Source organism: Pocillopora damicornis, chromosome 1, assembly GCF_964200805.1.
Source record: "Pocillopora damicornis chromosome 1, jaPocDami1.2, whole genome shotgun sequence".
NCBI lineage: Eukaryota > Metazoa > Cnidaria > Anthozoa > Scleractinia > Pocilloporidae > Pocillopora > Pocillopora damicornis.
The window spans coordinates 1,821,087-1,848,413 of record NC_142670.1 but is presented as its reverse complement, the minus strand read 5'-3'; the positions used below and the strand labels follow the sequence as shown (position 1 = coordinate 1,848,413).

The 27,327-nt window shown below is 38.0% G+C and overlaps 1 protein-coding gene across 2 annotated transcripts; it reads right to left on the bottom strand.

Annotated features, from left to right (window-relative positions):
• Positions 1–107: 107 nt before the first annotated feature.
• LOC113672012 (uncharacterized) lies at positions 108–27,228 on the bottom strand. 2 transcript variants are annotated; one of them, XM_089198082.1, is made up of 33 exons: positions 26,635–27,228; positions 22,091–22,186; positions 21,484–21,681; positions 20,559–20,657; positions 19,831–19,911; positions 19,510–19,608; positions 19,307–19,405; positions 18,960–19,061; positions 18,464–18,562; positions 17,703–17,801; positions 17,094–17,192; positions 16,590–16,688; positions 15,595–15,693; positions 14,415–14,513; positions 14,213–14,311; positions 13,066–13,164; positions 12,563–12,661; positions 11,998–12,096; positions 11,393–11,491; positions 10,835–10,933; positions 10,122–10,220; positions 9,257–9,454; positions 8,627–8,740; positions 7,971–8,088; positions 7,284–7,725; positions 6,585–6,802; positions 5,984–6,219; positions 5,034–5,341; positions 4,554–4,814; positions 3,587–3,794; positions 2,831–2,864; positions 2,243–2,348; positions 108–1,856 (listed from the first exon to the last, which is right to left on the bottom strand). In XM_089198082.1, the coding sequence occupies exons 1-33, from the start codon at positions 26,647–26,649 to the stop codon at positions 1,238–1,240; spliced, it is 4,938 nt and encodes a 1,645-aa protein (XP_089054208.1). In that variant the 5' UTR covers positions 26,650–27,228; the 3' UTR covers positions 108–1,237. The 2 variants fall into 2 exon arrangements, with proteins under 2 accessions (XP_089054208.1, XP_027044087.2); XM_027188286.2 differs by lacking the exon at positions 26,635–27,228 and adding an exon at positions 25,146–25,387.
• Between the last annotated feature and the right edge of the window lie 99 nt (positions 27,229–27,327).

Genomic DNA, 27,327 nt, shown 5'->3' with positions numbered 1-27,327 from the left:
GCCTGATGAGTTTGAATACCCTCGCCACCTGTTAAAATGTCACCTGTTAAAAGTTACATGTTAATCGCTTTTGGGAGGCATGGGGTTAATGTCAATTATGACGAAAGTAGAGTACAGACAGTTTATTTTCGTATTATAAATTTTGAATACCATTTTATGTACGCTATATTAGCTAAGAGCCATATCCGGCTGTTGGTTTAATCTGAAAAATAGGAAAACCTAAGCAAAATTATAAACAAATCTGTCATATTTCTTGAGCAGATTCTCCACTTAACAGCGCTACGTTCTCAGGGAAACCAGAACCTCACAACTTCCGAAATGATTCCCCTCAAATATCCTTAAATTTGCCTGGCAAAAACTAGTCACAATCTAAACTCACTATTTGCTTTTCATAGGCCGTGTGGCAACCAAGTCTACAAGAGAGTTTCCGAGGACGTTTCTGATCGGATAATGGCGATAGTTAGAAATTTTCCGAAAACTTACTGTGTCTAACGAAGCATACTAGATTTTCTAAATTGAGGTAGCCCTGTCTACGTCCAACTAAATTCTTTAGAAACAGTTTGTGATGACAGCAAATACAAATTCAGCAGGCAAACAATCAGACAGCAGACACACCTCACAGAACTTATGCTTGCTAAGTTACACTAACGTTTTTCTGCGAGGAACAAAGAAAGGGATAAAATCAAAACTACGATAAAATCGCAAAGAAAACAAAAATCCAAATGATCCTCCATTATGGCAAAAAATGCCTGGTGAGTCACGCAACACTTCATTGCGTGACAGTCCAATACATGAAGACTGCGACGTCTTAAAACTTAAAAATATCTTAAACCTAGCCACGTCTTATCGACTTAAAACTGCAAACGCTGAAATATTCAGGACTGAGATAAGAATTAACGTATTCAAAGGATGGTAAAACATGCTTCGCATGATGAATGAAATGAATTAAAACTACTTAACACAAGCTGGAATATCTTGCTTATGGCTGCAGTTTAAAAATCTCTCTCTAACGAGATTTTGAATTCTCAACAATTCCTTTTTCATACACAAAACTTTACAACAAGGCGCTTTGAATATTAAATCTGCAAGAACTCTTATCACCAGAGGCGGAGATTTTTCCTCTTTTATCTGTGCATTTGACTCTTAAGTCTTTACCAAACCACTGTCCCTTATTAATTCATAACCTATCACGTAAATGTATTTCACGTCTTGCTCCGTTACTCATTAAATCATCTCTTCAGATTTCGGTTTCTTCTGCTCCGTTCTCAACAGTGCCATCCTTGTCGCTGGTGAGGAAATCTAGGACACCTTTATCATTCGCGAAAAAATCCTGCAGCAATTTTTCTCTGTCTTCCGTCACTTCGTTGCCATCTTCAATAATTTTCTGGGTTTCTTCGATAACATTGCCATCTTCGTCCACGACTCTGTGTTTCTCTACGACAATCACAGACTCTTCTATGATTGGCTCGGGTGAACTTTCCACTGTTATGGTTCTCACTTCTGAGAACACCTCTTCCCCGTCAACTGAAGCGCGCTGCAGACGAGGCGAGCCAATCTCGTCACCGCCAAACATGTCGTCAGATTCACCCACTGAGTCCAGGAACTCAGAAATTCTGCGGTTATCTGGGGCAGAGCTCTGTGTAGACACTTTGCTTGGGGAAAAATGGCGCGTTTCCACGACAACTACAGGGTCTTTGGAGTAGCTGCTGTAAGCAAGTTGTTTAAAGTTATCTGCGATATCACTTCGTCCCATATCACGCAGAGCTTTCTCGAGGGACGCCATGCTAGCTTCGGAGTCTTCCTTATCTCTCCAAGTCTTCATAACATCAGTGGCGCACTCGATGGGCGAAGAAGAACTAAAAAAACAAAAAAAAAGATACTGTCTTGAAATTTAACCCTTCTACTATAGGGGAGGCAAGTTTACAAAGAAACTGTGGTGCCGTTTTACGAATTGAGTTGCTTATGTGAATTGGCCACCTGACTATTCGCGCGTTAGCCCCTCGTCAGAGCGAAACACGATTGCTCGAAAAGCCAGCTTATGAACCTTTCTTCGGTGGCTGAATGACATTTGCATCTCATTTCATCTCATTATTCCATAAATTATACAGTTTCATCTTGATAAAACATCAAATTCTTGCAAATAATTGACCAGAAAATTCATAACAAAAGAGAGGAGGATTTCCAACCACAAAGAAGAAAAACAATGTAGGAAATAACCTTTTGAATCACTGCTAAAACTTACTTTCTGTCGGAAATTTCTTGCAGTTCTGAATCTGTCAACCCTAACTGCTGCCCAAGTGCAACCCAGTCTGGTCCAACATTTTTGCCGATCAATGCCAACAATTCATCTAGGAAGTAACAAATACAACAACTTAGGTGCATCAGCCACGTTTTCTTCTGCTTCAAACAAATCACTACGACCTGGAAAAAAGAGGACTTGGGCGTCGCTACGTACCAGCTATGCGGCCAGGTCGCTAAGCAAGATGGAAAATGGCGGTGTCCGTAGTTAAATTTTCAGCACATTTTGAGGAAATTTTCGGAAGGTTAGGTTCCTCTTTGAAATTTCAAAACGCGGTCAATTCAATGATATCAAAAATACTTTTAAAAAGGGGGGAATGAAGAGAAGGTTTCAAGGTTCTTCTTTAATGCGGGTTACATAATTTCCCACGCTTGACGCAGATGACATGTTTTCCCGCGCTTAACGCAGATGACACAGTTTTTCCCGCGTTCACCACACGACATCTCCTTCACTCATAAAATTAACGGTCTAATTTCCTTCTCCGTGTGAACAAGTTTGCAGTGATAACTTTCCGTTAAACAAAATCCTTACCAGGAAGCCACGCAGCATCGCTTTTCTTCAAGTTCTAAAAGAAATATGAACAACATTTTAACATAGATGCGGGTTGCCAGACACGCACATTCATTTAACTGAAGAATTTAGGGAAAATTTTAATGGAGTCTTCAAAGTTATCAAGGACAACACTGAATCCACTTCACTTCACTCTTTAATTGGTTCAGGAAACAAAAAAATATCACCTATCTTGGCTCAAGCAATAAAATCTAAAAGAGAACCAACCGAGTTTCTCGAGTTTTTTTGCCCAAAACAGGTATTTTTTTTTGACAACGTTCAGTTAGATCCATTTTCGTTTAAAAGGCTAGACTACAATCTTCGTAAATTGAGGAGTAAAAGAAATAACATATTAAATTGAATACGTCATTTTGAAATAAATAAAAGCTTTGAACAGTCTCGAACGAAAAATCTAAGATAACAAAAGATTGTAGAACCCAACAAAAATAAGAGCGTCTACGTCAACATCAAATTCAAGCATCCATTTTGACCTCAGATTCAAGTTCAAAATCTCTGGACGTGATTAGTTAAATGAAATCACGTGCACCGTGCGTGAATTAAAAAGCACTTCAGATTCAAGTACAAGGTCTCTGGAAGTGATTGGTTAAATAATATCAGGTGCATCACGAAGTATTAAAAAATATAGATCAAGAGCGAAGGTAAGAGAAAAGCGTTTTTTGCAATATTACATTCAAGAAAATTTCGACAAAGTTATCGGTCTGTTATTTGATGTCTCACCTCCTCAGATAAGTCGATGCTCAAATTACAGATGGTGCGCACGTTTCCTTGGCGATCTTTACGAGGTTCTTTGAGGAATGCCAGCCGACATGTGAAGGGCTGGGACGGGTCGGTCACGCGCACAGTCACAGCAAGGCGGTTCTCACGGAAAGGAGAAAACGTGATTTGTAGAGGCTCACGGGTAACAGGAGTCAAATTTCCTACACACCTGAAGTTATAAAGAGTGGCGTTAAAAAAGTGATGTATAGCAATCATCACGAGCATAGCATTAAGGAACATCTGGGTGTCCTGTGGAGATTTGGGCTCCAGCATTCCGATTGGCAGCCGAATATTCTACGAAGCTAGCTAAAGGGAACTCGTAGGCGAGTAACGCTAAATACCGAGTTCATACGAATGACAACGCGTTATGAAAACACAGCAGTCCCACGAGAGGCATGCGCAGTAAGGTCAAGTTTGGCCGGCCGCGCGCAAATTTCCCGTGCAAAGTTATTGAAGAAAATGTTAAAGAAGCCGTTGTCATTAAAATTTAGGAAAATTTTGAAACGTTAAAAGAAATCTGTAAAAAGAAATCAAAAAAGGGAAAAAGGAAAACTTCCTTTTCGAACCCATTCTGTTTCTAATTTAATCAAAGAAATTATACCTTTAAAAACGAACCGCTGGTTTGAAAGTTTGCTTAGCCCAAAGGCTTAATAATAGCTTGAGGACAGGCTACCAGGCTGTCAGAACCAATTCGTCTTTCAGAAGTTATAAACAAAATCGTAAAAAAAAAAACAACAAAAAAAACCCGTTCGCAAAGGGGCGAGTTTTCCTTTTCCCCTACTTTTGTTTAATTTTATACATTTCTATTTTTCACGCACAGTTTGAGTGCAAATGGTTAATTTGTATGTTTTCCTTTGAAATTTTGCACGGAAAATTGAAGCACGGCCGCCCAGGCCGCTGTGTTGTTAACAACTGACTGACCGCCCACCTGACGTGCACTGGTCTTCCCTCGCAAACTTCCACATCACGACTGCGGGCCACTTCCACGAAACCAGTCTGGCGCTCAAGTGTTTTGTCGATGTTATCATCCGTAATGCAGAAAATTCTCAAACGGGCTTCTGTCCCTTCGGGGTTAACTTTGGCAAATACGACAATTTTTACTAAGAAAGGAACAGCGGTTAACTTGCGGTACAACAGGCGCGCATCTGACGTCACGTTGTCTGGGTTACGGGTTTCTACAAGCCAGTACCTGTGGGAAATAAAACGTTAAATCACTAAACAAAAATAAAGTCTTAACAGACAAAATTTATTTGCTACGAAACTCAAACATTTCTTTACTGGAAATGAAGAACATGTTATTTTACCTTAAAGCGTTTATCAAGTGAGAAAATTTTCACGTCACAGGGAGGGTAATGTTATTTGTTTGGCTGGGGGAAGGGGTAGGTAATCTTGCCCTAAGGAACCTTACCTTGCGGGGCGACTTGTTGTGAAACTAGCGTACTCCTTCACCACGGTGAGTGGTGTGTTATCAGTGATGTCATACCACTGGTACGTGGGGGCATGGGACATAGACTTCCTGTTATCCCGTGGCTCACACGTGAGTAACCTCAAAGAAGGCTGCATATCGAAAGTCTCTCCACCAGGGCTGTAGAGTGGGGTGGGGATAATGACTGTCACAGGTTTGGAGAACTTAAGGTCCTGTGGCTCTATTGTAAGCACAGGGCTCACAGCCACCCAGTCTTCGAAGTCGTTAAAGGATTCATCCGCTGGCTGAACCTAAAATGGTAGAGAAATGATTGGAAAAATTTAAACGAGATCGGAAATGGTGATCAACAAACTCGCAATAGAATTTTTGCGTGGGAAATGGCCTCTGTGGTTTTGAACAGAGAAGAGAAAGGGGTCTTGAAACAAATACCAACACAACATTTCCGTAAAGGAAAAATCGAAGAAAAAACGTCAAGCTTACGAAACTCCAAAGAAGAAAAATCCAATTTAAGTGACTCAAATAATTAAAAAAAACACCTCGCTCCTAAGAAGATTGAAAAGGAACACATAAACACGTTCTGTGGATGATTTCAACCTAGAAGTAACACTGGTCGTCTAGTCTGATCGTTCGGTTAAAGGAAGTCCGGAAAGAGACTGGTGTCGACAACCTTGGCGGAAGTCAATATCAGAGTCGACTCTGATGATGACTTCCGACACGATTGTCGAAAAGTCAGTCACATGTACCGACAACAGTCCTTCTCAGAAGTACCCGCACCCAGACGATCATGATACCGGATTAAAAAATTGTTCAGTTTACCCTCACAAATTGAATATTTTACCTGACGGTTAAAGAATTTCAAACAGTTTGTCATGTTTTAACCGTACCTCGTGTACAGTGATATTAAACAAAAGAAGACTTTCTTTTGCACTGACCTGCAACGTTATCTTTGTCCCATTTGACACAGCCCCCTCAGGAACCTTCACTTGTACTTCGGGATGGGCCGAACATTTAAGGATTTCGCCTCGAGAACCAACGACGAAGCTTTCTTTTTTCAGTCTCGACATGATGCAGAACTTCTCCGGGAAGTCCTGGGTCTCAATGCGCGCATATCTCTTGCTGGGCAAGAAGCCTTGATGAATGTTCATGTCTGAGCTGTAACCATCCATGGCTAAAACGAGTCACAGTGGTACATTTAACTCTAAAACTTGGAATGGCAAATATCAGGAAATGGAAAGCGCGGGAAATGGAGACCGCGTGCAGGAAAAAAACCGATGGTTGTCAAAAAAAGGGCGGGAAATCACGAGATTGACTGAAAAACAATGGGTGAAGGATACAAAAAAGCGTCAAAGAGAGACTGGAAACTGATAGCGAGGGCAAATTAAGTGGGGCGCGAGGGAATGGGGCGTAAGTGACCCTTTCTCTCCCTCCGCTCATCTCTTTTTTCCCCGCTCTCGCCCCATGCCCTCACGCGGCTCCCGCCTCTTCTACTTAGATAAAAGGAAACAAAAAGAGACCATGAAATGTTACACGTACCTTTCATGTCTTCAACACACACTTCATCCCAATTCCATCCTCCGTCTTGAGTTCTAAGTACAACTAGTTCTCTCTCTCCGTTCCTGAGCGCAGAGAAGTGCGGTAACTCGAGATATATCGGCTGAAGAAACTTCACACCTGATGGATTCACATCCAGAACGCGACAGGCCAATGCCTCACCCTCCATTAGTGGGGGCAGCAGAGAAGGCTTGTTCGGTCTTGAAAATGAACATACAAATGAAAATTAAACAAAAAAGGAGAAAAATTAATAATTTCAGTGGAATTCACAAAACTCGGGAAAAAGAATTTAGAAATGAATCATCGCAGACCGAAAGAGCGATTTTAATTCATATTTTTTAATTTAAATAAAACTCACAAACATTGTATGAATACTGAAAGAAAGGGTTTCGAAAGAGAAGTTACTGGCTGGCAAGAAAGTCCCTGAAGTGCAAAATCACTTTTAGTTCGTAGCAACAATTCAGCTGGGAACTGAAAACTGACGGTATAACGAACCAAAAACTAAGAAAAAACAAAGTTTAGGCCGATTGTAGAAGACAAATTTTTAAAATATATGATGTAATATCTTAGGGTATGTGTAACATTTCTTGCCAGAAAGGCATTGCGTGACAGCCCAGACATGCGTAAAGCTTCTACCCACGAAATCATTTTATGACAGTATTGTGTGACAGCTCCACTCACCGTAGCTGTTTGCAAGTGATTCTAGTCGGCATCTGGCATGATCTTGGCGGCAGAGTGATTTTCAGTCCTGTTTGAGAGCTCTCCATTTTGCCTCCTTTCGCGTCAACCAAGAAACTCACTAGGAAATCTCCCGTCACTAGGGGCTCATACTTCGGTACATTATCATCGGCCATGTCCGCCAAACTTGAGGGAAGTTCCGACTCTGTCACGATCATTTCCGAAGTCGTTATGCTCTCCGATACGTTAAAGTCGGATAAACGAGAGTGATCTAAGTCCGACGCTCTGGAGCCGGTCGGGGTTCCCTCGAGGAAGGCTCCAGAATAACGAGAGGAGCTGAAAATTCCGGAGTCTCTGTGCGCCAGTCCTGGCGAGCGGTGATCATCTTCTACCATGTCTTCCATTGTCATGTAGCGGTCGATTGATTCCTCAGTAATTGATGGATCTGCACAGGATACCATTTATCAGTGAAATTTTAAGAGGATTCCCCAAAATGCTAGGTCCTACAGCCTGTGTCGCTGATATTTTAAAAGGGAGGGGAGGGAGGGGGCACAATAACGGCGCGCACTGTCATCAAGAGCGCAAGAAACACGCGCAGGAGAGGGAGTTAAACCTGGATTTGGCGCGCATGACTTCCTGCTCTCGCGGATTAGTCTCAATCACGCAAAAAACAAAGAAGGCACTACTGACCTTCTTCAACAAGCTCCAAAGCTTCGAGGACTTCCTCTTCCTCCAGCTCTTCGGGTTCTGCGCTAAAGACGATATCAGGTTCCTCTTCTTCTTCGCCATCTGCATCTCCTTCTTGTCCCTGGAAAAAAAAAAAAAAAAAGAATTTGTGTTTTTAACGCAACGTTACAATAGGGGATATGTCACTCAAGGTAAATGTCATGCAAAGCAAACTTAACTAGTTTGATAATATAAGGTTACAGCACACGATTGTCGGATGGGAAAGCTTTTTCCTGTAACTATCCGTGGTACGATTGGTTCGTAAGTTTCCTGGTTTATTGAAATACAAGATAAGTGGAAGGCAACTAAATTTTTAATTTCAAGTAAAAAAATTACATCGACGCTCAAGCTACGGAAATGACAATCGAGTCAACTGAAGAGGTGTTTTCCTCTGGCTGCGGCGTAAAAGTATGTTGTATAACAATTAGATGCTCATTAAAATCTTCCAAATGTAAGGAAACATATCCTTAGCATGGTTTTACGCACAAAATTTTGAAACTGGCCATTTATAGATTAAAAAATGGTGGCCAGACGAAAAATTCAGTCGCCAAAAAAAAAAAAAAAATGGCACTTTCTGCAATATCACTCATTATTCTATGCACATTCATTACATAACTCACCGGTCTTCGCCTTAATCTAATTGTCTGCGTGACTACCGTAACTTCAGACAGTCTTTCTGTGATAAAAGTGCTCAGATGAACTCGCTGGGAGATGTAAAGTGCTGTGTAACCCTCCTGCAAAATGGACAAAGAAGAAGAAAACATAAACAAAGCATTTTACGGTCACTAGCCTGTTCCGGGTGTTTTGAAACTGCAAGAGCGCGATTGTGTCAGGCAGCAGAGAAATGAAGAGACATAGGTCGGGTCCCAAACCTCGCTCCCCTAGGTTTGTCACGCCCGGTAACTTTGCGCCTCGTTTACATATTGAATTGGCTGTTTGATCACCTACAAAATAATGGTATCCCTATGCATGAACAACCCCACTAGATTTGTTCATGGTCATCCTGCGAAGTCGGTGAACACATTTGTTGGACAAGGTGCCATGACATTCTTTGCAACTGTTGGGAGGTGCATTGACCGCAACAGCGGTTACATGTCTCATGCTGTCTTGCCCGAATAAACAACTCTATAACCCTGTCACTCATACCCAGACCTCTCGGACGGCTACCGTGACTTCTAATCTGCGACGAGCAGTCTCTTAAAGAATGTTGCTAAAATGGTTGGTCTTTTTTTTCTGTAATCAATACTCACATTAGTCAGTGCGTTCGGATTGGCTCCACGTTCCAAAAGCAGCTCAATAATCAGTTTGTGGCCATACTGTGCAGCCAGGTGCAGTGCTGTGTAACCATACTTTGTTTTGCTTTCAATCTCCGCTCCTGCTTCAATTAACAGTCTGGCCAGCTCAAAATGGCCATACACACAGGCGATGTGCAACGGCGTAAAACCACTCTGATGACAAGAGAAACATGGAAGAAAAACAAGAACATAAATTTTTTGACTGAAACAAAATCTAAATCCCATTCAGACTAGTTTTGGCGAAGTTGGCCTGAAGTATGCTTCAACTCTTTAAATCCTTAACTACCTGGATTTGATCACCAATTCTTCCCACTACTTGTTATAAATTTCTTTATAAATCAGTTGCAAGAATTAAGTTTTAGATCAACGGAACAACTTCTGTCTGATAAGTCTGAGTATTCTACATAACTCTTCGTGGATAATGTATGGATACTTTAGGGAGAAGTTAAATGTTCATCACTTCGGGAAGTTAACGGGTTAACAGTTTTGTGGAAATTTTTTCGTCAGTTTTCACACACATGAGCGTGAAAATTAAATCAACTTTGCTAGGAGACGCCTGACAGCTTTCTGAAGAAAGATGGCAAATGAGGAAGCAAGGGAGGAAGGAGGAACGAAGGAAGGAGAAAGAAAGATAAAGGATTGAGGAAGAAGGGAGGAGGAAAGAGGAAAGAAGGAGGGAGGAGGATGGTGGAAGGAGGAAGGGGGAAGGAAAAGGGAGGAGGAAGGAGGAAGGAGGAAGGAGGAAGGAGGAAGGAGGAAGGAGGAAGGAGGAAGGAGGAAGGAGGAAGGAGGAAGGAGGAAGTGGAAATCTGTTACATACCACAGTCTGTGCGTTTATCGGCGCATTGTGCTTCAGCAGAAGTTTCGCCACATCAATCCTGTTTTCCCTTGCTGTCAGATGCAGAGGAGTGAGTCCATTCTAAAACAATCAAAATAAAACATCACTCCTTATTCCAACTAGTACCAAAGCTGTTTTGTTCACTGCTAAGTTGGTCTTCTTTACATTGACTGACCCCTTTTCACTTACAAGATCAGACTAAATCAATTCTACACACTGTCTGTTATACAGTTATTATGATTTTAGCACGGAGGATTTAGTGTTAAATCAAAACAATGTCCTCTAGTTGATTTTTCTTTCATCTCATCACTTTTATGCTTGAAAAAGTACTGACATTGTAAGGAGGAACTCGTTCTTGGTCACTCCGGGAGTGAAAGAGTGAATTGGTACACTCTTAGTAACACTAATGAAACAAATTACGGATGTTAGGTAAAAATAATGAACGAACGCGTAGAAAGAAGAAACCACTAAGGGGGTGGGGGGGGGGAGAGGGAGAGGAGAGGGGAAGAAGACGGGAAGTTTCTCATTGTCACCAGCATCTCCCCAGTACGCTCTAGCACCATTCTCTCCTCGATCTTATGATCCAATATGGTGGCTTCATCGCTCGATCAGAACATTGAGCACTCGCTAAAAAATACGCCAGTTTTTCAGGGCGAAACCTTTAATTTCTTTTGTCTAATGATGTCGTTACTTACATTAGTGGTGAGGCCAGGTGACGCTCCATTCTCCACCAAATGTTCGCACAGCTCCACATGTCCTTCCTTGGCGGCTAAATGTAACGGACTGATGCCAGTCTGTGGAACACACAAAAGAAAAACAAAAGATTTTAAAACTTAGACATAAGTTTTAAAGCCAATCTCTTGAATTCCAACAGTATTCTAGAACGGCCATGAATAAACCTCAAGTAAAGTACCTTAAGTAAAACGATGCGCGATTATAAACGGGGCGATAGTAAATGAGGAATGAAAAAGACGAGGGAAGTTTAGGTCGAGTCGCGTATTGAGACGACTCGACCCGAGCCTCCCTCGTTTTCTCTCTGCCGCTAGCATCGCGCCGTGTATTATTTCGTTCAGTTTTAATAACTATACGCCTGGAACAGGAGATGTCGAAAGCCTCGAGTTAGTTATTTGAAATGTGGTGCATTCTTAGCTCGGTATTAGAGAGAACAAAGATGTTATCCGTCTTATTGTGAAGGTGAGATGGTGGAAAAAAAAAAAAACCGTGAACCTTCTGACAAAGTTGGAGCTTGTTACCTGTGTTACGACATTAGGGTCCATTCCACGTCTCAACAGTATCAGAACGATGTCTATTCTATTTTTCTTGGCTCCAATATGCAGAGGAGTAAATCCATTCTATGAAACAGCGAAAAAAATAGATAGCAACAAATTAAACTGAATCTGCATACAATGTAGTTAAGTTTGCAGTAAAATTGGCCATGCTCATATAAACATGTATTAAGATTATTATGATGGATCAATTTTCAACTGTGTCAAAAGTAATCCGGAATTGCAATGGTTTTGCTTTACTTTGCTCTGTGATTGGTCCAGAAAACTCGCACCACTTTCTCAACCAATCAGATGCAAGACTAACACCAACTACGACTTGGTCGCACGCGTTTTCCCGCGCTTAGGAAGTTGGGTTGGTTTTACTTGGAGTTCTGATTGGCTCTTCAAATATTTTCCTTTCTCTAATTGGTTTTTGGGATTTACTCTAGTTTTGGTTTGACGACACTTAATCGAAAAGCGCTCTATGCTCAAGGTATTTATGAAAACACAACCACATCAACCGAAAAGAAAGATTATATGGCTTCTTGTGATAAAACAGTTATAGAAATTAGGAAAATGAAGGCTTTCCTTACCTTTGCCATGGCGTTAGGATTGGCATTGTTATCCAAAAGGAAAGTGGCAACTTTATCGTGGTTGTAGTGAGTTGCTACATGAAGAGGTGTGAGTCCATGCTGCAGAGAGAACAAAATTTATTAATGACAAAACTAAGTTTCCCATGGACAGACCTGCTAAATATCACCTGGAAAATTGCCTCATAAAGTTGTGGTTAGCTGCCTGAGATAACTAGGAGCTCTCAACTCTTAACAACCAGCTCTTAAATGGAGGCTACTCCTAAGGCTGGCACTAGCTGGCAATCTGTCCGCAAGCCCCCACACGAAAAGGAGGAAGAACAAGCATCTTATACTCTGGTAACATAGCGGAAAGGGGAAGGAAAAAGGGGAGCAGTCTGCCAAAAGAGTTGCCATGCTCAGGAAACACCACCTCAGCACCAATGCTCAAAACTTTTCAGCTCAAGAGTGCTTAGATCCTGGTACATCTTAGTACCCCTGATTGTAAAGAAAAGAAAATAGCCCCTGGTTCTTAATTACCTTAAGTTGCAATTAATTGCATTATACACAAAAATAATCTTTCACTCACTTTTCCTTCCGGGTCAGGACTGTCATAGCTCTTCAGCAGGATTTCCACAATTCTAACATGGCCATTTCTGGCAGCTTCATGAAGAGGAGTAAATCCTTTCTGTAACAAATTGAGAGACAAAATCGTACACTCTAAGGGCATTTTTTTGATACAGAGTAAAAATAAATTTTGGACCAATTCCAGGTGGACATTGGTTTTATTTTACCTGATTGGTCTGGCACATTTTAAAATCCCCATTTCCCAATTAAAGGCAAACAAGAACCAATTCACCTCTCAAGGAAGTAAGCTTCTAAAGAAACTGTGGTCCTGTGTCACTAAGGGTATTGCAAGAAAATTTGGCTTTGTCTATGGAGTTGGTTATGAAAATTGGCTACTTGCTCCAACAAAGGGCTAATGCTCAAAATGTCATCCTTGAAAAATCTCAACAGTGGCAATTTACTATATCATTTATGTTTTTGCAACCAAATAATCTATCAACTGCTTCAATGGTTTTAGGTACATACCTTGGACAGCTCAGTTACTGAAGCATTATGCTCCAAAAGAATCTGAACAAGTTCCTCATTTCCATCCCTGGCTGCAATGTGCAAAGGTGTGCACTTGTTCTTAATGATGAAATAAAAAAAAAAAATTGCAATCCATTTGTCTGCTATCTTAACTATTGATAGTATTTCACTCCCAAGATCTAAAAACTACATCTCCTAACTGACCAACATGCATTTCTCTTTTGGCCAGTGCTGAGAATCTGGTATTGAATCAAACAATATCCTTAGCATTAACGTTTTTTGGATTCAATCCAATAGTCTTGACCCTTTACGCTCTAACATCACTATACTTATTCTCCATACTGTTCTTATACATTTTCTACATGGCAGACAAGGAGAATTTGGTTAACAATCAAGAGCTTCTTTAGTTGGTGATCACTTCCTTCTCGTGAGCTTAATGTTTGATTTCACTGTGATTTTGTAACAAGAAATTAGATGTTAGTTACTCTTAACCCTTTCACTCCCACAAGTGACCAAGACAGAATTTCTCCTTACAATATCAATACAATATCAAGCAGGCAGGTGATGAGAATAGAGAAGAATATCAGTCATGGGATTATTAGTTGATCTAATACCAAATTCTCTGAACTAACATCATAAGAATTGTATGGCAGATAGTAAGGAGAATTACTAATTAGATCTTGGGAGTGAAAGGGTTAACACGTCAAAGGGTTGAGTACTGTTTGCTCATTTTGGAATGAAAAAGTATATTCAACAGTCTTTCCTCCAGCTGATTGTCAATTTTTTAAAAAATATTCCTAGAACTCTGATGTCTCTTACCACAAATGTTTATGATGGCATATGATGTTGGCACCATTTGCATAAAGGAGGTAAGTTACTAAAGAAACTGTGGTGCTTTAGTGCAGTGTTGGTGGGGGATTATAGCAGGGTAATTTGGTTTTATCAACCAAGTTAATAATGTGAATTGGCCATTGTAAAGATTTTGTTAACTGATGGTTTGAGCATTTGCCCTTTGTCAGAGTAAATGACTAGTGCTAATGCTCAAAATGTCAACTTAGAAGCTCTTTATGGTGGCTAATTTATAATATTAACTTAGTTGATAAAACCAAATCATCTTGGCACCATTTTAGTTTAGCAGTGTTTGTACCTTATCTATGGCATCTGGAGAAGCCCCATGATCCAGAAGAAGATTGACCATCTCAACATTCTTTGTTCTAACAGCAATGTGTAATGGAGTTTCACGATCCTAGAAATTACAAACAGAACAGCCAATTAGCCAAAAAAAAGAAAACTAGGATGCATGGTAATATCATGCACCTAAATCTGCAAAACATCAACCAAATTCTCACCTGGGTCTTGGCATCAACTGATGCACCATTCCTCAATAGAAGCCTCACAATTGTTATCTCTCGTCTGCGGCAGGCAATATGGAGCGCAGTTTCACCTCTCTGTTAAACAAGAGCAATAAACTTTGCTTAATGGAAAAACTTCCATTTTATTTAGCAGAAGTTTAAAAAAGATCACAACATAAATGAATAAAAAATAAAAAGTTTCATTGTGACCCACGAAAAAATCTGAACTTAAGTTGTTTTACCATTTAACCCCTAAGAGTGACTAGCATCTAATTTCTCCTTAACATATCACCCCTGAATCAAAAATTAGGGTCAGGAGAATAAAGGAGCTGATCATCCACTAAAGAAGCTCTTGATTGTTAGACAAATTCTCCATGTTGGCATCTTGGGAAATGTTTAGTGAACAGTATGGAGAATATGCATACTGATTCTGGGGTGTTAAGGATTAAAAGCAAACCTTAAAATGTGGAAAAACAAGCAAAGCTTCGATTGTTCAGAGCAGTCACTTTGTTGCTCCACATTCCGTTGCATTTTATCTCTGTTCTGCGGTACAATACCATGACATATTTTGCATGTTTGATACCCTCATGTTACAACATGGCATCAAAGGGGAGTAACAATGCTAGTTTCATGTACTGAGGACAAAGGAGCACAAATATTTAACTAGTTTAAAATCATTTTGACCTGTGACTCATTTTAAACTACAACAAATTATATAAAAACATTATATTCATTTAAGTGTTAACTCTTCACATTAGTTGGTTCAATAAGTACCATTCTAGTCTGATATTTTATCAGAAATTTTAATTCTTTCTGTCAGTTTTGAAGAATGCTGTAAATTCAAGTCATAACATTCCAATTTTCAAAAAATTTCTATTTACAACAGAAACTTGAGGAAAAAATTTCATTAAATATTGAAAGCTATAATATACTGTGTCAGGTATATAATATAACACAAAAAAAAGCACTTCAGTGAACAAAGGTTATGCTAATGAAATAATGTTGCAAATGAAGCCATGTGTTCTTTTGTTCAACTGAACAATAGATTTTATATTGGACTAAGTTTAAACCCAGGTAGAATATTCAAGAAGCTTTAACCACAAATAACATAGCCATAACCAAAAAGAAAAAGCAAAAAACATTCAGAATTCTTATTTTGAAATACAAAGAGACTTACCACATTGGTAATATCAGGAGACCCACCATGTTGCAGAAGGATGAGAACTAAAGTTACATTTCCATAGTATGTTGCCACATGCATGGGAGTTTGGCCACCCTGAAGGGAAAATACAGAAAGAAACATGATTTTCCATTTTAAATTAAATATAAAATGTATGCTACACTGAGAAAATTATATTATTGACTCTTAACAAAAAGTGCCTCAGGCTATAGTCATAAACAGCAGTTGTTTTCATGACTCTCTTGCCAAGGGAATCGAACAATGTGATTGCCTGTTTTTTCTAGCAAATGAGTATATCAGCAAATGAACTATTCTGGAGTAATTTCAACTGGTGCAGCAGAGAAAACTTCAAATTAATTTTTACTTTCAATTTCCAAATAAGAGAAACATTGTGGTAAAAAAAGTATTCAAAAGTCCATCATGGCCCATTTGTTCAAAGGACATACAACACCATGTAGATAAATTGCTATCCAATTGATAAGTGTTGACAAAACAAACTGTGCTATCCTGTAGACAAAGATTTATCTTAAGGATATCACTATTCACCCTTCACACAACCAGGGCCAGAAAGATGAACAATGTGCTTCACTCCATAGAGTCTGTTTTAAAAAGTCAATTGAAAATATAATGTACAATGTACTCATGGTCCAAACTAAAGAAAGTATAGTTTTTTGTACAGTGAAATTTCCTTGCTAACTTATTAGAGCTGATTTGTCAGTATATGTAAAGAAAGATGCTTTTTTGTTTTGTCTTGAGCAACAACAACAGAATTAAAAACCAAAACCCTCTGATTTTGCCCTCTAATGCACAACCACCAAGTTACAAAGATTTCTATGATAACTTAACCCATTACTTTGTTCATATGTGACAAATTTCCTGCATACTACAATGACGTCAAAAGCATTTTGTAGATTCAAGATTCATCTTCGTCCCTACTCTATTAAGAATACAAGATTATGTTTGCAACATTTATTTCTTTTAACAAAAATTACCTCATTAGCAGAGTGGACGTTTGCACCGTACTTCAACAGCAACTGAATAACCTGTTCACGATTCTTCTTGCAGGCCACATGAAGAGGAGTAAATCCATTCTGAAGGGAAAATTCAACACAGTGACCATCAAAGCTATTGGTTTATTGTTCTGTGTTTGGAAAAGAATTCCATCCCTTTTCACCATAACATCTCACACCCTCAATTAACAAAAATGTCATTTTTGATAATTCAAGGCACAGCACACAACAAAATAGTAACTCAAAACAATGTTGAAACAACTAACATGCTTTTTACTGTATTTGAGAGTGAAAAAAAAACTTTGGAAGACAAAAAAAAACTCACTCAAATTATCAGAAAAGTTAATATATGCCTTGGATGACAATTGTTATAGTAAATTTTGAGAAGCATCTGTGAAAAATTGTACATTTTATTTAAGCACAAGCTCAGTAAAAACTCAGCTATGCCATCAAAGAGAACTTATTTTTCAAGTCACAAAACCTCACCCTAGCTCTTGCATCAGTGTCAGCACTGCGATTCAGCAATAACTCAGCGATGTCTACATGACCATAATGCGCTGCGATATGGAGAGGTGTCAGGCCATTCTGTGAAGAGATTGGAAAATCAATTTTCCCGTAACAATTGAGGAATACAACTTAAACAAATCCCAGTTCTTTCTGGATATCAATTTTACAAGACGTACAAACCATTCGCATGATGAAAAATTGTAGTCTCAAAAAAAGAAACTAGTTTGTTGAATAAAACTTTCACAAACTATTATATCAGAGGCTTTATGGCAGAGAAATTAAATGTACATGTACATCACAATGCGTTTAAGTCAATGTCTATTTTTGAAGCTAACTCCATCCTTGTCCATTAAAATGTAATCATACACTGATACCCGTCTCACTTTACAGTATCATGTGACAAGGAAAGAATAAATCATTTTGTCCCATGAATGATAGTGGAGGACAAAGACAAAACATTTTGTGTATTTTAAGCCGGCAAGTCTTACAGTGCATTAAACGCAGGTTAAAAAAATCAAATCTTATAAACTTCAAGAAGAAGAAAAGATAGATCAAAACATTTTTCTGTACTTCATCATTTATTCTTACCGTGGCGACAGCATTTACTGGAGCCTTGTTATCAATTAGAAGTCCAGATGTGGTGGCATGATTTCCTTGGCAAGACATGTGCAGAGGAGTAAGTCCATGCTGTTAAAAAAAAAAAAAAAAAAAGTCCATGATCATTCCTATATATCAGTGAAAGAAATATCCTGATATGGTGATGGTTTTCCTTACAAGCCTTCTGCAATTCGTCTAAAAACTCATTCCAGCCTACAGACCAATTGAATAAAAGAGGTAAGTTTCTAGAGAAACTCTGGTGCTCTGACTATTAGTGGAGAATGGTACAGGATAATTTGGTTTTTTCATCAACTGAGTTTAAAATGTAAATTGGCTGCTGCAAATAGATTCAAGATCTGATATTTCAAGGGTTAATCTTTTGTCAGAGCAAATGTGAAATAAAAACTGATCACAATTTCTGTCACTCCTTTTCCCAAGTTTCGGGCAGTTGCTTTTTTATTCCTCAAGTTCTCACTACCATCTTCTGATATTTCTTTCTGTGCTGATATACAATGAAGGTCATTGGGATTGCTTTAATTTCAGTTAAACCTCAATCAATCCAAAACTTCTGCAGACAACTCATGCTTTAATACTCCTTCGCCAAAGCTAAACATATTTTATTCAAAGTGAGTATCAAGATTCAGAGGCTCATTCAAAACATTTCTAACAGTTTCTATAATCCTCTTTAATAACCTCAGATTCCACTACAATGCTGTGGTGTATTACAAGAAGTTATATTTTGATGATCATACCTTAGTTCTGGCTGTTATTGATGCCTTTTTATTCACAAGATATTCTACAACTTTGTCATGTCCATCCCTTGCTGCACAATGAAGAGGAGTAAGGCCATCCTACAAGGCGACAAATTTGAGTCAAAATATTTGTGGATCACCACATTAAAACCCACTTCTGTGGATGGTAAGTATGATCATTATTTTCCAGTAACTGAACAATAATAATGCTTATTCTGAAGTTCTCATTTTTTAAGTTCCCAGCAAAAACTGGTTTGTGTTATAATATGCATTTGTTACAACTGTTTTAAATGAAATAAATAAATCATTCCAAGAAAAAACACAGCACAGATTTTCAATTCCTTGTTCCACATCTTACAAATCTGAGCACAATAATTTACTTCCAATCCTCTCTCATTCATGTTCCAAATTTTGGCAACTCTGATTAGAAATCTGCATGCTACACATATTTTTCAGACAAGTAGTTTAAGTGCTTGAATGCATGAAGCTAAAATACCTTGTTAGGAATGTCGACTTTGGCCCCTTTTTCAACCAGCAGTGTAACAATATTGAGGTTTCCATATTTTGACGCCACATGAAGAGGAGCAATAACATAATTCTGTAGAGAAAAAAAATAAACAAATTACAAACTCACCCAACCACAATTAATCCTTCCACTCCCAGATCAAATTTGTGATTCTCCTTACTGTCAGCCATACAATTCTTATAACATTAGGTCAGAGAATTTAGTACTGGATCAACTAATTATCCCCAAATTGATATTTTTCTTTATTCTCATCACTTATTTGGTTGATATTGTATTGATATTGTGAGGAGAAATTCTGTCTTAGTCACACACTGTACCTTCGTTTTGTAGTCAATAGAGGCACCATGTTGAACTAAAACCCCTGCCACATTTTGATTTCCATACTTGGCAGCAATATGAAGGGGCGTAAATCCATTCTACAAATTAATAACATAGTATATAATATATAATTATCTTTTTAATCAGACAACATGTTAATCTTAAAATCATGAATTACAAGTGCAAACAGAAGTCAACTCACTGGAGCTTCAACATCAGGTTTGTGATCTTTCTGAAGCAAAAGTTTAGCGGCCTTAGCAAAGTCCTTCCTTGCTGCAGTATGAAGGGAACGGTAGCCTTTCTGTAGCAGAAAAAAAAAAACAATGAAACCCCAATTAAACAGATATATAAAAGAATTCATAGAGAAATGAAGGGATCCAGCAGCTAGATGCCTGTGGAATGGCCTTCTTAACTAGACCAAGTCTAAAAAAATCGTAAGAGACATTTAGGCCAGAAAAGAAATTCTGAAACACAACTTTGTAAAAAGAAATGTGAAGGAAAAGGTAACAGGTGAATTATTTACTCTGGAGTCATTATGGAGAAGAGCAGCGACAACTTTCTCATGTCCTTGCTGGACAGCCACATCAATTGCAGTAAAACCATCCTGTAAAACAGAAAAACCAATTGAAGCTGAGTTCATTTGTCTTTTAATTTTTCATTCAAAATTCATCAACAACAACAGCATTGACACTATTTTGCCTAAAAATTCATTTAAAACTGAAATACAACCCTGAACAGTGACAACACTCTTATGATGTTTTCAGTTGCTAAAAGTGTCTCATAAAATACAGTTTTCTGGAAAAATTTTTACAAACATGAAAATAAGGCAAACATTGTCAGCAATGCCTTTTAAATTTGTAGTGCTCTTTTTAATTCTAAAGTGCAAAAAAAAAAATGCTTATTCTATCAGTTAAAGCAATTTTTTCAAGTACCCATTACCAAAGTTATATTGACATCACTTGAACCTAAAATTCACTTCAAACTATGTCATGTTCCAGACAGTAAAATTAATGTAATTTTATGGAAAATACAAAATGGAAAGCAGCAAACACTGTTAATCAAAGATACCATAACAATGGCGCTGTCTTACAGAGCTACCACAAATTCCATGCTGTAAATTTTGAAGATGAATTAGCTTAAGTTTACAAAATCCATCATGGATAAAAAAAAACCAATTCTTGCAGCTATTGCTACAGGATTTACAAGGAGAGCAATAAAGAGAATTGAGAAATTAAATACTTGTCCACTTGCCTCAGTTGTGCACTGTTGGTTTGCTCCTTCAATAAGAAGAGTTCTTACAACATCAACATGACCTTCTTGCGCTGCCATGTACAGCGGCGTGAAGCCATTCTGTAACAGACCACCACGATCATTGGCATTTACAGGTAAAAGTGTGATTCAAATGTAACTTCTCCCTATACTATTTATACATTATTCAGCAGACAGGTAATGAGAATACACAAACTTATCAGGTAGAAGTTGTTATCTTGACCAAATTCTTGTTACCAATTTACAAGGAAAGGTGTTACAGCAAGAGGCAAGGATTAACAATCAGATCTTGGGTGTTAAAAGTTTAACAAAATAATGCCACTATGTGGTCTGTCTCTTAGAAGCAAGGCAGGTAAGAGGTTAATATGGCACAATGGACTTTTTAACCCTTAACATCCTAACATCAGTATGCAAGTTCTCCCTACTGTTATCTGTACATTTTGTTTCAAGGAGAATTTGTCCAACAATCAATACGAGCTTCTTAAGTTTGCAATCATTTCCATTATCCTCATGATTATAATGTTTGATTCAAGAATGAAACTGTAGGGAGAAATTAGCTGCTAGCCACTCGTGAGAATTAGAGTGTTATATAAAATAATCTGAACGATGAGTCCTCTGAGGAGTTGAGGGCAGATCCATATACCAACTGCATTTCTCACCATAAAAACTCAGCCAATAATTTAACCCTTAAAAGTGATAAGCATCTAATTTCTCCTACAAGAATCCCCACTAAATCAGACACTGGGGTTGTGAGAATAAAGGAAATGATCAACTTAAAATGCTCTTGATTGTTCAACAAATTCTCCATGTAAACACCATGAGAAATATCTAGAGCATAGTAGGGAGATTATGCATACTGATTTTTAGGTGTAAAGCATGCCAATTAGATAAATTTTGCCATATATACCTGAGCTTTGGAGTTCACAGAAGCCCCTGATTTTAACAAGACTTCTACAGCTGGTTTTTGCCCTGCAAGTGAAGCAATGTGCAACGCTGTGTTGCCTTTCTTGGTTGTAAAGTTCACTCCTGCTCCTCGCTTTAATAGCTCCTGGACAACCTCAACATGGCCTTCCTTTGACGACAAATGTAGAGCATTCAGGCCATTCTAGCAAAGAAGGAAAAAAATATTTACTCTCTCTTCTCCACGATTTAAAAGCTTAATTCTCTGAACTGATGACCTGTACAAACTCTTTGTGGCCATTAAGAAGAAATTGGTTATATATCACAACAGTATACCAAATGATAACTTAAACCTTCTCTCTCCCCCCCCCCCCCCTTAAAAAAAGGCTTACAGCCTGGGTGTCTCTAAAAACAATTCCTTTTTCTCAACACTTTCTCATTTAAAATGTATCAATATCTTGAGGAGAAATCCCCTTTTGGTCACTCTTGAAAATGAAGGATTCATTTCTTAACCACTTACACTAAGAAAGTAAAACAACATTGACTTAACATAGTTTATCTGTTGCAAATGTCTATTCCATCATCTTGACAACAAAAAAATTCATTCTACTCACAGCATTGCATGTGTGTATATCGCCTTCCTCATTCAAAAAGTTTCGAACCTTATCAAGGTTTCCAGCTCTTGCAGCTCGCAAAAATGCAACATCAACCTGAGGACAAATTACACAACTTCTGTCAACCCTTTCACTCCCAAGATCTCCTGAGTAATTCTCCTTACTGTCTGCCATACAACTCTTATGATGTTAGTTCAAAGAATTTGGTATTGGATCAACTAAAAATCTGCTAATTGATATTTTTCTTTATTCACATTACTTGTCTGCTTGATATTGTATTGATATTGTAAGGAGAAATTATTTCTCGGTCACTCATAGGAAATTTTAGAAGTGAAAGGAAAATTTGTCAATATCTTATTTAGAACAACACTATCTAGACAGGTTGTCTAGCCTAACTTATTTCAATAAGAGTATAAAAAAATAACGGATTACAAAACATCAATTTGTATAAATGATTTTGGCTGATAGCAATTTTAAAAGCCTCAGTAAATACGAAAATTGCATTGAGAGCTAACATATAATGAGAAAGAGCTATTTAGAGAAAACTAGCGAGATTTTAAATCAAAAAACAATTAACTTAATGAAGGGATAGTGTTTACAAATTGTAATTCTGTGGACCATGCAGACACAGAGGAAGAGGAGCAGGTGATAAGGCAAAAATATAAAACTAATTCACACATTCGCTAAAACCAAACAATGTTTAAATCACTGATAGCACTTGACTAACAATTGCTGATAAAAACAATATTTACATTCTGTCTTGATTGTAATTGCTCACTGAGATTTAAATAGCAGACAGACCAGAAGGAAAAGATGGAGGAACAAATTACCGGTAAGCAAAGTTACAAAATTAAATTAAAACATCGTTAATGCCAACAAATTGTGAACTGTCACTTTAGTATTGCCCCTAAAAAAAAAACTGTTTCCCTCCTGTCTTCATTTGAATTGCTTGCTGAGATAAAAACAATGAAAATTGATAGGGAACACCCACAATTATTTCAAACATAATGAACATTTTATTCAATATAACCAAACATCACATAGTTTAGGTGATTCTTTTTTGTTAGAATAGAGTTTTCCTGTTTCCTAGCACAATTATGAGAATCACTGCCTCTGCAAGTTTACATTCTTTCCATGTATATCACTAAATTTATTTATTTTGTGGCCCTAACCACCTGAAGATGGAAAAGATAAATGAGACAAGTATGAAAGTGTAAAACAATCATAACCAGATAAGGCTTGCTAATTTTCAAGATGGTGTTTCAGGATAGGAAAAAAATCATGAAGATTGCACAATTGTAACAGGCCAACTCGAAGAAAACCACAAAAGTTCTCGATTACGACACAAACGATGACAGTGGCCTCGCACAGTAATGTACTTCGACCATAATTTCAAAACAAATAACACACAAGTTATCACCCAGAAGTCCGAATTTCCACAAAAGAAACATATTTATTTTAACATTATACAAAAGAGTAACTGTTGGTATAGGTAAACAAGTCTTGGCCGGGCTGGCTAAGGAATCATTGCAAAGAACAACAGAAGTAATTGGCGTGACCAGACTAGAATCTCTGTTCTTTGTCGATTTCCTCAACTGTTCATTCGTTCGAAAAATCCATCGGCTGATTCGGGGAAACGAAGAAAATTGACTTTTTCGAAGTTTATATTCGAAACCAAGCGGTGATTATGGAATTCAATGTAGGTGGCACAATCAATCCTGAATATAAATTTACAAAATGAGTAACCAACCGTATTAAATCTAGACTATAATCTCGATCAAACGTTCGAAAGTTGTCAACAACTCCGCAACGAACAATAGTTCCTCCACCCCAAATCATAAGCTATAGTAAGCAATAGCACATGTAGTTCACCCTCTCTACTGGACACCGAAAACGTCCTTTGAACTTTTCCTGAGAATGCTTTTAAAAAAAGTACAGACAAACATTTCACGTTCCTCATTAACAACGATTAAAAAGATCTTATCCCGATAAGTCTGGCATATGGCCCTTCAAACATGACACATTAAACTTATATTTGGTACAAGCAAAGAAAACCTTCACAGGCAATAGTTTTCGTAAGAAAAAGCTGAAAATAGAATATAATAGTTTGCGTTTGCACAGAGCTAGGTGTGGTAGACTTCACGCCTATTACAACACGCCCCCACGACTAAGATTAACAGGGAATTTTTTTTTTTAGGCGAATAATCATATGCACTTTGAGAAAATCCAAACAGCGCGTCACTCTACGAGTGATATTTAAGCCGTGAAGAAACGATCTTGAGTACAATTAACTGACACGAGTAAAGATTAAAATAAATTTCCATTGCTATTCGCGTTTAAAGTTCAACTGCAACCGTAGTCGAAATTTTTAGCATATTCACAATAAAATTATTAGAGCGAAGAGATCGCTTGAACAGTTCAGCAGACCGTCCCTACATTTCACACGCTTGTAAATAGCAGGCTAAATTATTGAATATAAAATGAAGAATTCAAACCACATGAGTTCGTTCAATTCAAACATTCTGACAATAATTATTTTATGCGAAGAGGACAGAAAGAACACCTTCTTTGAAACATTGAATTCAACACGCTTTATGTCTTGCACGAAAGCTCCAGAAGATACGGAGAGGAGTTCGTTTAAATTTTTGAAACCAACAACAGGAAATCGTGTGATCGTTTCCAAACAAAGACAAGAAAAAACGGCTTAAATTTTGTTTTGTAAACTTTCCAAGGAAGATATGGCGGTTTGACACTGCCAAAAGGGCAGACTATTAACACACAACCCATAGAAAATGGTCAGAAACAGAGACACTGTCTTCGTCGTTGTGCGTGACATAAGGTTGCTAAAGAAAATAACAAAACAGAATTCCAGCCGAACAGCACCGTTTCTTAAAACAACAAAAATAATTTTCCTGACTTCGATAGCAAATGAACTAACAAATTAAGCGAGTCCTGAGGCGCACTTTGCCACTGAATTAGGGAGAGAATTTTATGGCAAGGTTAAGACCACGCAACTGATCACAGTACTCCTAAATGCGCGCCATTCTCGACTTACCTGATTCAAAGTTGTTTTATCCTTCATTTTTGAAAATGACCCTCGAATCAGAATGGCAAATCGACTCCTAAGTCAAGTGCAGTGCTGCAGATTTTTGACGCAGCGTTAGAGCGAAAACGCCTTACAGGTAAGTATTTGTTCGAGTCACTGGCAAGGGCAGAAAGCTTGAATAATACGGCCACACAACGCCTCGTTGCGATCGAGACTCTAAACCACGCATGCTCCTAAATCTGCATTGACACGCGTGGTATTCGCGCAGCGCATGCGAGACGCGTGGCTATGAATTAAAAATACCTCGCATCTTTCCTGAGTTGTAAAAGCAACGACAAAAGCAGTAAATTGCGAGATTTTTCGTTTCCATTCCTTATCATCTCTCAAACCTGACTGACTGAAGTCAGATTTCGTTAGTTTACTTACCCATTTGATTTTTATTATTTTCGATTTTGTGATTATGTCAAATTCAGAAGAAAATAAATGGCCCTAAGAAATAGGACAGAATATAGTCCAACAATCCAATGGTCCAGTCCACTTTTATATGATGTCAAGAAAGAATGGTCTTATCAAGTTGAGCAAACAAATAAAAAGTAAACAAATTATTCAGACTCGTGAGGACTGAGGAAAAATCTTGATGCATTTCTCAAAATTTAAGAAACTACAAATTGACCTAGGAATACATTTTATACAGCTTGTTAAGAATTAAAGACCAAAAAAGTTGCCGTCATGTCTCAGATGACCCAGTAATATGAGGCCGTGCTGGTTTGTTGTAATTTTTTTCCACGTTAACAGCCAGTCCACGCGGGATGCTTTTCGAAATGACACGCTCAAGGATTTTTCAAACATCAACACAATGAAATTTCTCTGCCAATTTCTAGTATTGAAATATCAGTTTGTATAAAAAAGAAAACTTTCTCCCGTGTTTATATCAAAATAGCTCGCAAGAAAATAAACAAGTGAATCATGTGCTGTCTTTGCGACAGGAATATTGTTATAACATATTCCAGACGTTATTTTCAAATACACACACTCGCAAAAAAAAGAAACTAAATTTTAACCTTTCGGTCAGAGTTGAAATGAAAATTTAAAGGTTTACACTTTAACTGGAAGGTTTGAACTTTCTATCCAGCTCGCTTATTGACCAATTTTCTCTTCGGTTATGTAAATACCGATTAAATAAAATAGCGGAGAGTTAAAAATCAGGACAGATATCAGCTTAGCATAGTCTAGAAGGTTCCTCTTCAAAATTGGCTCATGATTTCAGGAGCTTGGGTGTAACAGAACAATCATGTTCATCATAAGTGTATTTCAGCGACGGTTTTATTAATTTGACGGCCAAGTAAGTCGATTCTGGAATCAGTGGCGCTAAACGGATGTATTTAAATGTGTTTAATATCGAACCAGAAGCCAAGCTAACCTGAGATCGTGCGAAGGAAAGGTATTTTAGTTAACGACAATGAAACAACATTACAGCAGTTATTTTATAAATACTCACCACAAGATCCTTCATGCTAAACGTAAGCTGAATAATACGCTATTGCAGGGCAGAATTCCTCGCATCTCTAACATACAGCCGTGATAAACACACCTTCCGCGAGACTTTCCATCTCTTGTGACTGTAGCTTACGGCAATCGCCTCTTCAGAAAAGGACAGATTTCTCTCCAGACTTGTTAAAGACGTTGAAAAGTTAAATTACACGCGAAATCGACTGACTCCTCCGGTACGAGCGCGCTTGTGAATCACCACTATCACACAGTGTCTGCCAGAACAGAGCAGAGTGCGAAAGTCAAAAATTAATCGAATACAATTTCTTTCAACGCATCAATCATTTACTCCAAAAACATTTGGCATCTCTGAACATTGAACCCAGCCAACAAGCGCAGTCGAAATTAAATTTCACTGATCAATTGCGACAAAATATCACCAATGAAAAAAACAAATAAAGACATAAATTAATTCTAGTATTGATTTTAAATTAGGTGATGGATTTTTTAAATTGGGTGATGGACTTTTTCTTTTTTTTTTTTAAGGAGGAAGTATTAATTATGAAATGATATCCCACTGTAAAACCTAAAAGGAAAAAATAAAGGTCGTGTTTCCGAACAAGAAGTTAAAACAAAGAAGGAAAATGCGGATGTTTCTTGTCTTGAAATGATAACTTCAAGGGGGTAGTATCTTGAAGAAAAT